Below are 14,761 nucleotides of genomic sequence, written 5' to 3'. Positions count from 1 at the left end.
GATTAGGGGGTTGGAGGTTAAAACATGAATAGAACGGTTGCTGAAACAGGGTATGGCTAGTCTAGTGAAGAGAAGGACTAGGTCCATGATGGCGAACCTACGGCACGCATTCCACAGGTGGCACACAGAGCCATTTGTGCGAGCACGCAAGCCCCAGCCAAACTTACCTGCACTGTACATGCACATGCCTCCCAGCTGATTTTTGAGGACTTTTTTGCCCTCCCTGAGACTCAAGGGAAGCTTTTGCAGCCTCAGGAGGCCAAAAAATTGGAAGTGCCAAAACGGGCCCATTTTTCAGCCTCCCGAGGCTGCAGAGGCTTTGCTCGAGTCTCCAAGAGGGCAAAAACGGCCTCAAACGGACTGAAAATCAGCTGGGAAGTGTGTGCATGTGCAGTGCAGGTAAGGGGCAGGGCGAGGGTATTACGTGTGCATGTGTGCAGGGGAGGGCACATTGCATTGTGGGTCCCAGCATGCGCATGCACTTTTCGGCACACCACAACAAAAAAAGTTTGCCATCACTGGCCTAGGTTATCTGCTGCCATGATTCCCTTAAGAACCAGGGCAAGAAAGCGGGGCAAAAGTCGTTGGACGAACATCTCATTTCGCAACAAAAATTGGGGGCAGCTGTAAGTCGAGGCCTATCTGTATCCAGATCCTTAAGGAGGGGCGCCCAAGAGCTACAAAACAGGAGTGCACCCAAGGGCCCAGATTTCTAGCGGAAATGAAACCCTTCACCAATCTTGAAGAGCAACTAAAGCGTCGTCTCAAATTCCTTTTATTTTCCAGTTGGAGAAATTTGGCAAAGCCGTGAATTATGCCGACGCGGCGATCTCCTTCATCGAATGCGGGAATGCTATGGAGCGTGATCCGTTAGAGGCGAAATCTCCATACACCATGTACTCTGAGACGGTGGAACTCATCAGGTTAGTGCTTTTTCTGTGATTCTATGTATAATTAGCTGCTTCGTGATTTTCTTTTTTTTTTTTAAGGATCATTCTGACCTGGTTACTGGTTAGTCCAAGGCATCATCAACTCAGAAGGCATCATAATTAGTCCTTTCCGCCATTTTATGAACGCCACGGAAAATTTATAATTGAGGGAGCCTGTTCTTAAAAATTAGCCCTGTTAGGGGATATAATAAGGGTGCTGTATAATTTGCGATATTCATATAATTAAAATTGAAATGCAGTGGATGGAAGTAAAAACATCATCATTTCAGTGCTTGGGCTGTCACATTTACCTCAGAAAGGGTTAGTTTTTATTGTTCCAAATATTAAAGAGAGACCGTTGGCATCTCTGTTATAAATCCTGCCTTTTTAGAGTTTATCAATTAGCCGTAAAACAACTGTCCTAGAATGAATTTTGGCAGATAAGAATCAAAAGATGCTTCCATAATCAGCATATCACCAGTTGTGATGGGTGTGACAATACGCTAGTGTGGTCAACACACTGCCGTTCGCCCACACGCCATTATTTCCTGGTGAATGAAGTTGCCGGAATACCTTAAAACTTTCTTACGCCAGAGTGAACTCTATTACTTATTCTTAACATAAGCACTGTGAAATTGTATTAAGGCTCAGAACAATGATTTTTATGGGATGATCTGATTTTCAGAAGGCTGAGTGTGCAGGGAACATGGGAGTGAAAAGCTCCAGAGAAGTGAGGGTGAAGATAAAGATGATAGGTAGACAGATAGACAGACAGACAGACAGACAGACAGAGATGGATAGATGGATGGATGGATAGATAGATAGATAGATAGATAGATAGATAGATAGATAGATAGATAGATAGATAGATAGATAGATAGATAGATATGGATACATAGATACACAGATAAATAGGTAGATAGGTAGAAAGGTAGGTAGGTAGGTAGGTAGGTAGGTAGATAGATAGATAGATAGATAGATAGATAGATAGATAGATAGATAGATAGATAGATAGACAGATCAGGACAAGAAGCAATGGATGGAAACTAATCAAGGAGAGAAGCAACCTGGAATTAAGGAGAAACTTCCAATAAGGACAATTAACCAATGGAACAAATTGCTTTCAGAAGTTGTGGGTGCTTCAACACCGGATGTTTCTAAGAGCCTGGAAGGTTACTTGTCTGAAATGGTATAGGGACTCCTGCTTGAGCAGGGGGTTGGACTGGATGACCTCCAATGTCCCTTTCAGCTCTATTCTGAGTGAAGATATTTCTCGTACTGTGTTTATCGAGGGTGGCGGCTGCTCTCTTGAAGGGCAGTGGATGCCCTGCTGCTTGTGTACAACTCTGAGGTCATTCAGTTGTTTCTGTGGGCACCACTGTTGTTCCTTGATGCCACCCATTCAACCTCTTCTCTTCCATCTCTCTCTGAAGGTATGCCATGAGGCTTAAGAATTTCACGGGGTCTTCCGCCACAGAAGGAGACAAGAAACTTGCAGTCCTCTGGTGAGACATTGTCCTTCTTTCTCAATTGTCTTGTTATTAAAGTTGATTAAAGCTTTCCTTCCCTCCTTCCTTCCTTCCTTCCTTCCTTCCTTCCTTCCTTCCTTCCTTCCTTTCCTTCCTTTCCTTTTTTCCCCCCTATCTTTTCTCTTGTTTCTTTGTAAAAACTTGTAATAAAAATCATTTCAAAAATGATGTGCTAACCCAATGTGGTTTTCTACTGTGGTTGGTGCCCACAGATCACAGTTTTGGGGGGGAAAATGTCAAGTTTGTGTTTATGTGTATTTCCAAATTCCTATAGCTACCGCTGCTTATCCCTCCTCTATCTGAGAATGTTTAAACTGAAGAAGGATCATGCAATGAAGTACTCCAGATCCTTGATGGAATATTTTAAGGTAAATGACATTTAATTGCTTTTTATGCAGAAAGGGGGTGGGGAGAGAGAGAGAGAGAGACAGAGGGAGAAAGAAAGACAGAGACAGAGGGACAGAGGCAAAGAGAGAAAAGAGAGAGAGAGACAGAAGGAAAGGGAGAAAGAAAGAGAGAGAGAGAGAGAAAGACACAGGGACAAAGGGAGGGGAGGGAGGGAGGGAGGGAGGGAGGAGAGAGAGAGAGAGAGAGAGAAGAAAGAAAGAAAGAAAGAAAGAAAGAAAGAAAAGAAAGAAAGAAAGAAAGAAAGAAAGAAAGAAAGAAAGAAAGGGAGAGGGAAAAAGAAAGAGACAGAGAGAAAGAGACAAAGAGAGAGAGAGAGGAGGGGAGAAAGAAAGAAAGAAAGAAAGAAAGAAAGAAAGAAAGAAAGAAAGAAAGAAAGAAAGAAAGAAAGAAAGAAAGAAAGAAAGAAAAGAAAGAAAGAAAGAAAACACAGAGAGAGAGAGACAGAGAGAAATAGAGGGGGGATAGAAAGAAAGAGGGGGACGAGGCAGACAGAGAGAGAGAGGGAGAGGGAGAAAGAAAGAGACAGAGAGAGAAAGAGAGAGAGACAGACAGACAGAGAGAGGATAGAGAGAAAGAAAGAGAGGAGGGAGGGAGAGAAAGAGGGAGACCATATTTTTGCAGCTGGGACACAACAGTTTGTTATTGTGTTCAGCCACCAAAGGTTATAAAGAGTGAAACCTTGTCATTAAGGGTTCGGGAGGGAACAGGGGTAGGAGAGAGAGAGATGGACTCTCCTCCAGAGTTCCCCCAAATCAAGTAAAGGGTGACTTTGGATACAAGATTTTTTAAAAAAAAAAATTACCCCCCCTTCATAAAAACCCTTACTTTAAGGTCTCTACCACAACGCTTGGCTCCAGAATTTTTATAAAACAGATATAGGGTGTACTCAATTTAATTGGCCCTCAGGACAGAAAGTGTCACCCTACCAGTGATTTTTCACGTGGCCACTTTTGCAAAAAAAAAAAGGGGGGGGGGCATGTCTTTGTGTTGTGCATGTAAATACATTGCCATAGACACCTAATACTGTGAAACATTCATGCTCATGCTGAAGGGTTTTGGAAGGTAACCCGTTGTATTTATGGGCTCCTGTAGCACCATTCATTGGATTTTTAAAAAATGCAAATAGTTATTTGGTTTGCTCATTATGTTTTCTTCCACTTCATTGACTCTCTCTCTCTCTCTTTCTTTCTTTCTTTTCTTAACAGAATTCATCCAAAGTTTCACAGGCCCCTTCTCCTTGGGGTGGCAAGTAAGTATCCCTCGTTCCTGGAAGGGAAATTGTAAAATAGGATATCAGGAAGAAGGAGCATTTCTTGGTTGATGAAGATCAGTTCTTAGACTAGGTGTAATGCAGAGGTGGGATTGAGCAGGTTCTGACCAGTTCTGGAGAACCGGTAGTGGTAATTTTGAGTGGTTCGGAGAACCGGCAAATACTATCTCTGACTGGCGCTGCCCCCATCTCTTCTCCACCTCCCGAGTCCCAGCTGATCGGCTGGGTCTACTTTGGTTGCTCTGCACAGGAGAACAGAGCTGAAAAGCAGGTTAGCAGGTGGGGAGGGGATGGGATTTTGCAGTATCCTTCCCCTTCCGTGCCATGCCCACCAAGCCACACCCACAGGACCAGTATTTAAAAAAATGGAATCCCACCACTGGTGTAATGGAGCTTGAAGTCTAACAAGCAGAATGAGAAAAAAAATCTTCATATGGAGTGATAGATCCCACATTCTTCTTCAACCCAATTGAAGACTATAAAGGACTTGGTTAGGAAGGACCACACCACTCCCAGGAGAGCAAAGAAAAGCTTAAGGTCGAAGTTAATGTCTGTCTCTTCCCACCAACAGTGATTTGTTCAATAGTAAAAGCCAAGAATTATTTAATGGGTATATTACAACCGCTGTTAATAAACCGGAAGCATTATGGAACTTGAAGACCACCTTCACTCTGTTTATTTGCTCTAATTCCATCTGGTTTCAACCCTAAAGCGCGATTTTCTCAATCACACACAAAGTTGGATCTTGGAAACCCGGTGTGTGCCACCTGCACTTATCATCAGACGGGCCGCGCACACGTTGTGATCGCCCAAGCTGAACGCAGCCTATCTACCATGAATAACGTGCCACCACGAGCGTCTGAGACCATAAAGAACAGGAGGCATTGTCACAACAGAGCCATCCATCATGCAGGGCAGCTGCTGATGTAGGCAGAGAAGGGAGGCACCGTAGGGTATGAAGGACAATTTGTTTTCCATCCTTGATGGCTTTCCCTTGAACCCAGGGCCAAGGATGCCTCTTGGGGGAAGGAGGAGAAAGCTGCTCGATCAGAACCCTTGAGATAACATGGATCTGGTGCAGAGCAATATCGCATCTATAGAGATTCTCCATCCTCCAGGTCACAGTTGCCCCAAAGGTGCTTTTTTCAGGAGGCAACTGGACTTCCTTGTTTTCTTTTTTTTTAATTTTGAAGACGTTTCACTTCTCATCCAAGAAGCTTCTTCAGCTCTGACAGGATGGTGACGAATGCAAGGACTGATACTCCTTGCAGACAGCTGGTCATTTGCATCCTTTTAGAGAGTTACTGAGGCCACTTGGAGGTTTATCTGTGTCCTCAGGGTCACCTGAGTAGCACTCCCAGTTCCTGTAGTCTGTAATTTTTCCTCTGGAAATCCATTCCTACTCCCACACTATTCCAAGGGTGTCCATCCCAAACTGTATAGCTAAAAGTCTGTAGAGATTCCCAGTCATCCAAGTCACTAAACAAACTGCTATAAGTCAAGGACATCCTGTAGATGGAGGGTCAGCCATTCCCATTTTCACATTTCTTCTGAGCCACAGACATTTTAGAGAGGTCTGAACTGCTGCTCTGGAGATTCAAATTATTATGAGGACACTACAGTGCCCACCGTTAGCCAAGGGTTTGGTTGCTGCCTCCTTTGCACAATGCAAAATCAAAGACAGAGGCCCTTATCTGATTCCCATTTAATCATTGATCTCTTTTCCTAGGGAAATGGGATCTCTAATTCTGTGAGAGCAAAACTAATAGATCTTTAACTCAGGACACCAATACTCATAAGTATTGTGTGTGGAGGAGGAGGGAAACTATTGTCGTCCCTAGTTCTTCTTTTCATCAAACTAGACATACCCAGTTCCAAGCAACGGTTCTTCATATGTTTTAGCCTCCAGTCCCTTCATCCTCTTTGTTGCTCTTCTCTGCACTCTTTCCAGAGTCTCAACATCTTGTTTGCATCGTGGCAACCAAAGCTGGATGCAGGATTCCAAGTGTGGCCTTACCAAGGCCTTATAAAATGGCATTAACACTTCACATGATCTTGATTCTATACCTCTATCCAGGGGGATAAATCAAATACCTCTGAAATCACATCCGCATTACATGGATTTTTGGAATTTTGATCCGCTTCAAATGCATATTTTTTAAAAAATAATTCAGTTACTGAACGTAAAATTCTGCTAGGAGCAGCTGTCCCATAGTACTCTAAGCTGGCAGATGTTTTCCTAAGTGTTGGTGTTAAAAAGACAATGCACGTGGGAGGATTAGTGAGCGCCAAGTAGGTAACTTAAAAAGCAACTTTATAGAAAACACTATCCCGGTGATTTGATGCCAAAGACTTTAAAAGAGCTAAGAATGCCTGCAGAAGTATAGGATTAATGCCGTATGTGATGTCTTCTACCGCCCAGGAAGGCGGATTTAAGAACAGTTTATAGGGAAAGGGGCTAAACTATTGTAGCAAATTGAATTTTTCTTCCCATCAATTATTAGTCAATAATTCAGGCTGTTTCCTAAGCGGGGTAGGAAGATCACAACATTTTTAGCATCCTTTGTTCTAGGATTATTCTATCATTTTCCTGTTCCTCCCCAGAAAAGTTATAATTCCAGTTCTTCATCTAGCAAAATCATTTTAAATTCTACCTGTCATATCAAACCTTTCCCCTGCAAAATAATGTCGCTTTTCAATTCTATCATAGAGTCATAGGGCTGAAAGGGACCATGATGGTCTTTTGGTGTAACCTCCCTCCCTCAAGGCCTCACAATAGTTGAGAGTTGAAAAGAAGATAAGGTCTACTTCGAAGGAAGGAAGGAAGGAAGGAAGGAAGGAAGGAAGGAAGGAAGGAAGGAAGGAAGGAAGGAAGGAAGGAAGGAAGGAAGGAAGTTGATGTGAGAGACAGAAGGAAGGAAGGAAGGAAGGAAGGAAGGAAGGAAGGAAGGAAGGAAGGAAGGAAGGAAGGAAGGAAGGAAGGAAGGAAGTTGATGTGAGAGACGGAAGGAAGGAAGGAAGGAAGGAAGGAAGGAAGGAAGGAAGGAAGGAAGGAAGGAAGGAAGGAAGGAAGGAAGGAAACATCACTCTGTTTCCTGGCTAAAGGTAACCTTGAATCATGATGTCTCCAGTCCAACACTCACAAGAGGCAAGTGACTTCAGTCTCACCTTCATCTCAGTTGGTGGAAATCACATCAACCTGTTGTAGCAGTTCCAGGGGTGAAGCACCCTTTGTGATACTCCACAAAAGCGGTACATCTTAGAAGCAATCACCATCATGGTCAATGGAAAGAAACGAGATTTATTAACAGGTCCCAGAATAGGACTATTTCTAACTCTTTGCTAAATAGGTAAATTCTTGAAGGACAATTTTGAACTGAGATGGAATAGATTGAACACCAACTCCATCTGCGTTTTGATACGAAGCTAATCTGAAAAAATCATGGATACTTTAGAGAAAATAAAAGACTACATGCTACATGCTTAGCATGAATATTTTGGCCCTCGGAGTCCTGCTGTCATTCTCCATCATCCTCAACATCATCTTCATCATCATCAATATCTGGCATTCATCCTATCAAATTTCACATCAGCTTTCCAATGTAGGCTGTTGCATTCCCCAAAAATTTTTTGTGGGGTGGTAATATTAGCAAGAGACAGATGCTAACTATTCAATCTGGGGGGAAAAAATGAAACAGTTGAAGAAAATGTACTTGTCACAATATCCAGCAGATTAATTGTCAAGCACAATGGAATAATGTTAATAAAATATGCAAATTAGATACAGCCTTTGGGCTCATGATTGGCTTCCATAGGGAATCTTGGGATCTGAGAACATATTGCCTAGCTGGGTTCTTTTTTAATTTAGCAGCCTGAAAATAATCTTCACAGCATGAAGGGAAATTTGAAAGACTTTTAAGGGAGGGAAAGAAAAAACGCTGAATCGTTTTCATTTGTCCTACTTCACGTTGGTGTTTATTAGTCAACCAACCATATAGAGTAAACAAATCTGTCTGAAGACTGCAGTTAATCGAAGATTTCTCTTTGGAACATTGCCCCTAAATCACTTTGGGGTGTCCTGGTGAGATTTGGGGCTAAAAGATAGGAATTTAAAGCAATTTAGAGTATATTTATTTGTTTAAAAGGGGCTGAGACCATCTTGAAAGTACGCTGAGTAAGAAGAACGCATCTCCAACAAGTATATTGAAAGAGACCTACTGAATCAAGATGGCCGATCAGGATTTTAATAGTTAATAGTTTGAGGTCCCTCCTGGGGTATCCGTGCTAAGAATGCCCAGGGAATTCTGGGAAATATACTTTCAACTATCTCTTAGAGATCCCTGATCTCTTCCACTCCCAAGAAGGAAACAGTGAGCAAACTGGTTGGAAGCTAGACAGCAATTGATCATCCATGTCTAGCGATGGGAGGAATCAGGTCAAATGTATGTTTAGGTATAGTTAAATGTTTATGGAGATATCGTTGCATTTTCTTTCTCTGACTTTTAGTTCCGTGGTACAGTGCTAAGATAGAAATAGGGAAATCCACCCAACGTTGGTTAGGCTGTGGTTCCAAGGAATCACCAAGTGGTCTTCTTCACCAAGACCACTTCCACCAACGCTGGCAGGGTAAGCCACTTGTATATAAGCAGGAAGCAAACCTCGCTCCCTTCTAGCACTGATGATGTTCCCTAGTTGGGTTGTGAAATGTCTGCAAGAAAATAGCCAAGCACAGACGTCCCAAAGTTGCTTTTGTTTCACTTCACATCCAAGAAATGTTTTTTTCAGTCCTGAAGAAGAACTGAAGAAGCTTCTTGGATGAGAAGCGGAATGTTTTCCAAGAAAAACCCAAGAAAGTCCAGTTGCCTTTTGGAAAAAGCACCTTTGGGACAACCGTGAGTTGGATAATTGAGAATTCCCATAGTCATTTATCCAAGCTCAGAGAGCACCAAGGACTCTATGCTTAGACTTGTTTGATCAGGTTGGCTAGATTCACAACCAACGGTGTGATAGAAATCAAATCAACCAGGTCTTTATCCTTGTCCCAGGAGCACAGAAACGCCATCCCCGATGTCTCTGAGCCCCTCACCCATCAGCAACCTTGGAAGTACCACAAGCACGGCAGGCTCCTCTTCGGTGGGGACTGTCAGCATCCCCCAACGGATCCACCACATGGCTGCCAGCCATGTCAACATCACCAACAATGTCTTGCGGAGCTACGAACATTGGGACATGGCTGACAAACTGACAAAAGAAAACAAAGGTATCTCTTCCTTTTTCTCCTTCTGCTTTGAGATCTCCTGAGGTTGTGTTAATAATGATTGGACCCAGCGTCTCTTGCCTTGCATGCTGGTTCACTGATTTGCTTTGTGACTGTTTGTGGTGAGGATTACGCTTCACCAAAGGGGGAAATCAATGGATGGGAAGCCCCAGCACATTTGTGTTTTTCTTCCTCCTAGACTCACTCCTGTGAAGTACATCAGCCAGGGCTCAGAGTGTGAAGAGGATTTGAGAAAAGGAAGTGTGAGAGGACAGGAAGGTGCCCTGTCCCCATAAGGCCATTCTTAAACAGAGCCAAGTGAAAGACCAAGCTACGCACACAAACACCCTTATAAAATACAAAGGCTCACTAAAGGGTCAATATTTGCTATTATATATATGGGCCCATGTCTGAACTCAGACAAGATCATGGAAATTTAGCACTCTTGCCAAGGTTTCATCCAGTATTGTTGACCCCTGTCCAAAACTGGAGATTCTGAAATCCTACAAGTCTATTAGATGCACGTTCTGAGATAGATAGATAGATAGATAGATAGATAGATAGATAGATAGATAGATAGATAGATAGATAGATAGATAGATAGATAGATAGATAGATAGATAGATAGATAGATAGATAGATAGATAGATAGATAGATAGATAGATAGATAGATAGATAGATAGATAGATAGATGATAGACAGACAGACAGATAGATAGACAGATAGATAGATGATAGAAAGAATAAGGTAAGGTAAACATACAGACAGATAGATAAAGATAGATGAGAGATATATGATATAGATAGACAGGTAGATAGATACAGTAGATAGATGACATATATAAATAGAAGACAGTTGGAAGATGGATAGATATGGGTTTATAGGAGAGAGAGGGAGGGAGGGAGGAAGAGAGAGAGAGAGAGAGAGAAGAAAATTGGGAGAATAGAAAACTAACCAATAAATTCCATGCCAACCCACAGTAGATGAACAGAAAATAATACTTCTCTCTATTTTTCAGAGTTCTTCATAGACTTGGACTTGGTGATGGGTCCATTGACACAACACAGCAGTATGACCAACCTGGTCCGTTACATTCGTCAAGGACTCCATTGGCTTCGCACCGAAGCACACTTGTTGTAGTGACGGCCACGCCCCCCTGTCACAACTCCATCCCGTTTCCTTCCTCGGCACACAGGTGATTCCCCGATGGACAGCCACTTCCTCCCGTAACTGTATTCATAGAGTTTAATTTTGTTGCCGTCTCTCTTTCTGTCTTATACAAAACACGAACTATTCTATCTGTCCGAAGTGGAATTGCCATAAATGGGAAATGTAGCTTCCAAGCAGGGTACGTGTTCCTCCTGTTGAACCAGCGTCGGTTATTGCCTTGGTCTACGAATTTCTACGAAACCTGCCAATATTGACATCTGTAACCCGCAGAATGGTCATTCCCTGCAGTATTGCACTTTGATCCAGAAGTATATTTGGGGAGAAAGGGTTCATAACATTTTGAGGGCCCTTTCCCAAAAGTTCTCACACCTGCCAATCAATGCAGAGAAACTCCCTCTTCCCAAACACTATGTTGTCCTTCTGGGACAAACCATCCCTGTCCTCAGCTTAGTCCTGACTTGTTACTTGACAAGAGATAATTGTTACCATTGCAGAAGTGTGGTCCTTAAACAAGTATAACGTCGAGTGCTTCCATGCTGACATGCACATACATAAAAACCCTTGGGAGATGTCTACAGAGAGGCCAGTCAGCCGTCACATTTTGTAATTCTGCTTGGTGGGTCTCCCTTTTTGAGGGGCTACAACCATGCCCTTTTAAAATCTATTTCACCAACATGGAAGACTTTGAAATGAAAAAGATATCCAGTAATCTATGCTGTAGGACTCATCCCGTGTTCTCTCTCTCTCTCTCTCTCAATCTCTCTCTCTCTCTCTCTCTCTCTCTCTCTCACACACACACACACACACACACACACACACACACACAGACACGCCTCTCAAAAAATTAAGGATGAGATAGGTTTTGGTTTTTTTGTGTGTGTGTTATTCTAAATATGTGGGGCATCTCCACAAATTACCATAGGTTCAACTACGGTACAAGGTAATCTCGTTTAATTGAACCATTTGTGGGTGGAGGATGTCCATTAGATGTAATTACCACAGCAATGGATGACATAATGGAAATGAGGCCAATTGTCTGAAGATGTCCTTAAGTGAATGAAGCTGTAATGTTATGCCAATGACACACATTGACCCTCGTTGCCTCGTTTGCATAAGGACATCAATCATTGCTGAAAGATACGTTGAAATTGTCTCCTCTAGACTTCTTGGGAAGCGATGGACTTGTGAACTGTTTCAGAGTCTGCTCTAGAGTTTTGTTAAAAGCAAGGTTTCACTGTATCCCAACATGTGCTGGCTGGGGAATTCTGGGAATTGAAGTCCAGCGGTCTTGAAGTTACCAAAGTTGAGAAACAGAGCTGGAGGGTTCTCAACTATGAGGGCCCCATATCCAAGCCTACTGAGAAAGCTCAGTATAATCGTTGTAATGACTCCCTTTCTAGGAATAACCTAGAGCGGGGTTGGGTGGTTGTTGTTTTTTTCATTCCTTACTACAAGGTTTCCGAGGTGTGCTTTTTAATTTTTTTAACCTTTCAAACCTGCCCTTCCTTGTGGGTTGCAGGATGCACCGTGCACCAAATGGTTTTAATGAAACCCTTCGGGCATGGGTAGGATTCAACTGGTGCAACAACCAAACTGGTAGAATCCCACCCCAGCATCATCTTCTATCTGCAATGGCTCTAATAGGACCACCAACTTATCACCAGGCAGGTTCTGGGAGCTTTCAAATCCTCCCAAACCCTTCAAATAGGCAGGGCTTTCCCCAAAACACCACCATTGGAAAAGACACCAGCAAATTCAAGAATTAGATTTCTCCTCTTCCTCCCGTTAACTTTCGGCAGGAGGAGATCTTTTGGCTGACAGCGACAGATGGAAGGGCTGTGAGATGGAGGGTTTTCCCAGGGCAGAGTGGCGAAGTGTGTCAAAGAAATAGTAAATTATCGTTGTGTTTTCCCCACTGTACTTCATCCAGTCAGGCACTGAGCAGTTGATATCCCTAACACGAGCTTTTTCACAGCAGAATTCACCAGTTGTTCTGTCTCTACCTATGTTCCAATGCTAGGACTAAAACCCGAGATATTAGAAGGAAGACAAGATTAAAATCCCTTTAACAGCTGCAGGGTGTATTTCTTTTATCGCACACACAAAAAAAAAAAAGGAAAAAGAAAAGAAACCAAAACACAAGGGATAAGGAAAAGAAAGCCTTTAAGATCAGAGCTGGTTTCCATTACAGACCACCTTAAACTTCAAAATATATATATATTTTTTCTCCCTGTAAAAACAATAATTAAGCCTTGGTAAGCCTTACAGTTATCATTTAATGTATAAGCTTTTATCCATTTGGACCGGTGCCAGTTTGGTTTAGAACAGAGCTAATCCCTCACCTGTGAGTAAAAATTTTGGAATTCAGTCAAGCTTGGTTTTAGGTAGACTATATTCCATTAATTGCTTCTCTTTTTTTAATTTGTTTTGAAACTGGATGTTGGATAATGTCATTTCCATTATCATTTTGGTTTTGGTTTTTTCTTTTTTTCTTTTTTTTTGCAGACAGCGCAGGTCCTCCACCATATTCAGATTAACCAAGTTGGAAGGGACCTTGTAGGTCATCTAGTCCAACCCACCCACCCCCACCCAAGCAAGAGACCCTACACCATTTCTGACAAATGACAATCCAGACTCTTCTCGAAATAGACTTTGTATGAAGGAATAAACTTCAGGGACAAACTTAAAGAAAGTCCTACAAATGTTAACAGTTTAATTGTAAATGTTAAGTGGGGGATGGGATTTGGGGAAATTAATCCACGAAAAACATCAGTACACCTAACCATGTAAATACCACTTTATATCATTATCACTCCAGAATAATATTTCATTCATACTGGATCACTGAGAGGGGAATCACTCATAGCTATGTTCCCTTATATAATCCTATAATTTCAGAAAGTGATATATCAGTGGTTCAAACTGCTGGGATATCTTTTAGGGAGGAGATAGTATTTGCATCCATGTGCCAAGATTTTTAACAACTGAGTCCAAATCCAGTCTTAAAGGTTCCCTTGATGGCAATCAATAATTCACTTTACTTATTTATTTTTAGGGAAAAAATAAATCTAAGTCTTAAAAATATTTTATTCCCCATTATAATTACTGTAGTTCAAAATTAACCCTGGCAACATTTGGCTGGTCTACAAAGACTATTGTCAGATTTTGATTATATCAACCAGATTAGAGAGATTTTTCATAGAAGAATAGATTCTCACGGAGACCCAAGGTCCTTTTTCAAGAGGCAACTGGACTTTCTTTCTTTGCTTCTCATTTCCTTGAAGATGTTTCGCTTCTCATCCAAAAAGCTTTCTTCAGAACTTCTTCATCCATGACCTGAGAATCTCCATAGACCTTCCTACAAAGAGTTACTCTGAAATTCGTGGGTTGAGGTATGACGAGAAGTCAACATATGTTGATGATTCCCTTACTAGCTTCATCCGAACATCTTCCCTTGCGTCTTCTTAAGCTTCCATATTGGAAACTGAACCTGAACATAGACTTCATTTCCCATCTGATTCCAGGAATTGCTCCATATCTCTGAAAAAGACCTCACAGTCTTTCAAATTTCTTACCATTTTTCCCCTCCTTCTTCTTTCCCACGTCCATATTATTCATGAGAGCTTTCTTCTATATCGTGTGTGATGCATTCTGACAACATGGAATAAAGCAACCATCTTTCCATCCAGATGTCTTAAGGAAAGTAATGGGACCTTTTGCGGTTCGCTTGTTTCTCTAAACCTCAGTTAGAATTAATGGCAGCCCAAGCCAAAAAAATCATCTGGGGTTCATTGGAAAAGAGTAGAAAAGGATCCCACCTCTTCTTCAAACCCCCTAAAGAAGGAGAAAACTGGAAGGGCAACCATCAAAAACTAGATCTTCCTTTCCATTCCATTCCACAAACAGAAAACTCAGAATTGACTCTAGCCCTCAATTCAGAGCCAGGAAATGACCTGAGATCAATTGGAAAATATCCCACCTCTTCTTCTGATCCCCCAAAAAGGGAAGGGATCCATCAAAATGAGAGATTCCTTTCCATGCCAGAAACAGAAAGCTTTTAAAAGCACCCCCCCAATCCGGGCTCTATTAAAAAAGAGGGGGAAAAGTTGTCCATCTTGAAATCTATTCCGACTTCTGTTTAAAGTTTCCATTCATCTTCTTGAAAGCCTCATCGGGAAGACTGACCAAGGTTACAAG

At 42.0% G+C, this 14,761-nt stretch overlaps 1 protein-coding gene and 1 long non-coding RNA gene across 3 annotated transcripts in view; one reads left to right on the top strand and one right to left on the bottom strand.

Moving 5' to 3' along the window:
• AFF2 (ALF transcription elongation factor 2) overlaps positions 1-12,667 on the top strand; it is a 239,629-nt gene extending 226,962 nt beyond the window's left edge. The window contains exons 16-21 of one of the 2 annotated variants that reach the window (XM_087941173.1): positions 787-923; positions 2,363-2,434; positions 2,733-2,826; positions 4,072-4,115; positions 9,182-9,396; positions 10,413-12,667. In XM_087941173.1, the coding sequence (XP_087797299.1) occupies positions 787-923; positions 2,363-2,434; positions 2,733-2,826; positions 4,072-4,115; positions 9,182-9,396; positions 10,413-10,534 (684 nt within the window). In that variant the 3' untranslated portion in view covers positions 10,535-12,667. The remainder of the gene's footprint in view (positions 1-786; positions 924-2,362; positions 2,435-2,732; positions 2,827-4,071; positions 4,116-9,181; positions 9,397-10,412) is intronic. The other variant, XM_087941175.1, reaches the window with a different exon arrangement.
• Positions 12,668-14,247: 1,580 nt separating this feature from the next.
• LOC148124796 (uncharacterized) lies at positions 14,248-14,658 on the bottom strand. Its single transcript, XR_015745088.1, has 2 exons — positions 14,544-14,658; positions 14,248-14,382 (listed from the first exon to the last, which is right to left on the bottom strand). It is a non-coding gene; the product is annotated as an uncharacterized LOC148124796 (long non-coding RNA).
• Positions 14,659-14,761: the final 103 nt, after the last annotated feature.

This window comes from Pseudonaja textilis, chromosome 12 (genome assembly GCF_049901715.1).
Source record: "Pseudonaja textilis isolate UNSWEBS1 chromosome 12, rPseTex1.2, whole genome shotgun sequence".
NCBI lineage: Eukaryota > Metazoa > Chordata > Lepidosauria > Squamata > Elapidae > Pseudonaja > Pseudonaja textilis.
This window is presented reverse-complemented; position numbering and strand designations above follow the sequence as displayed.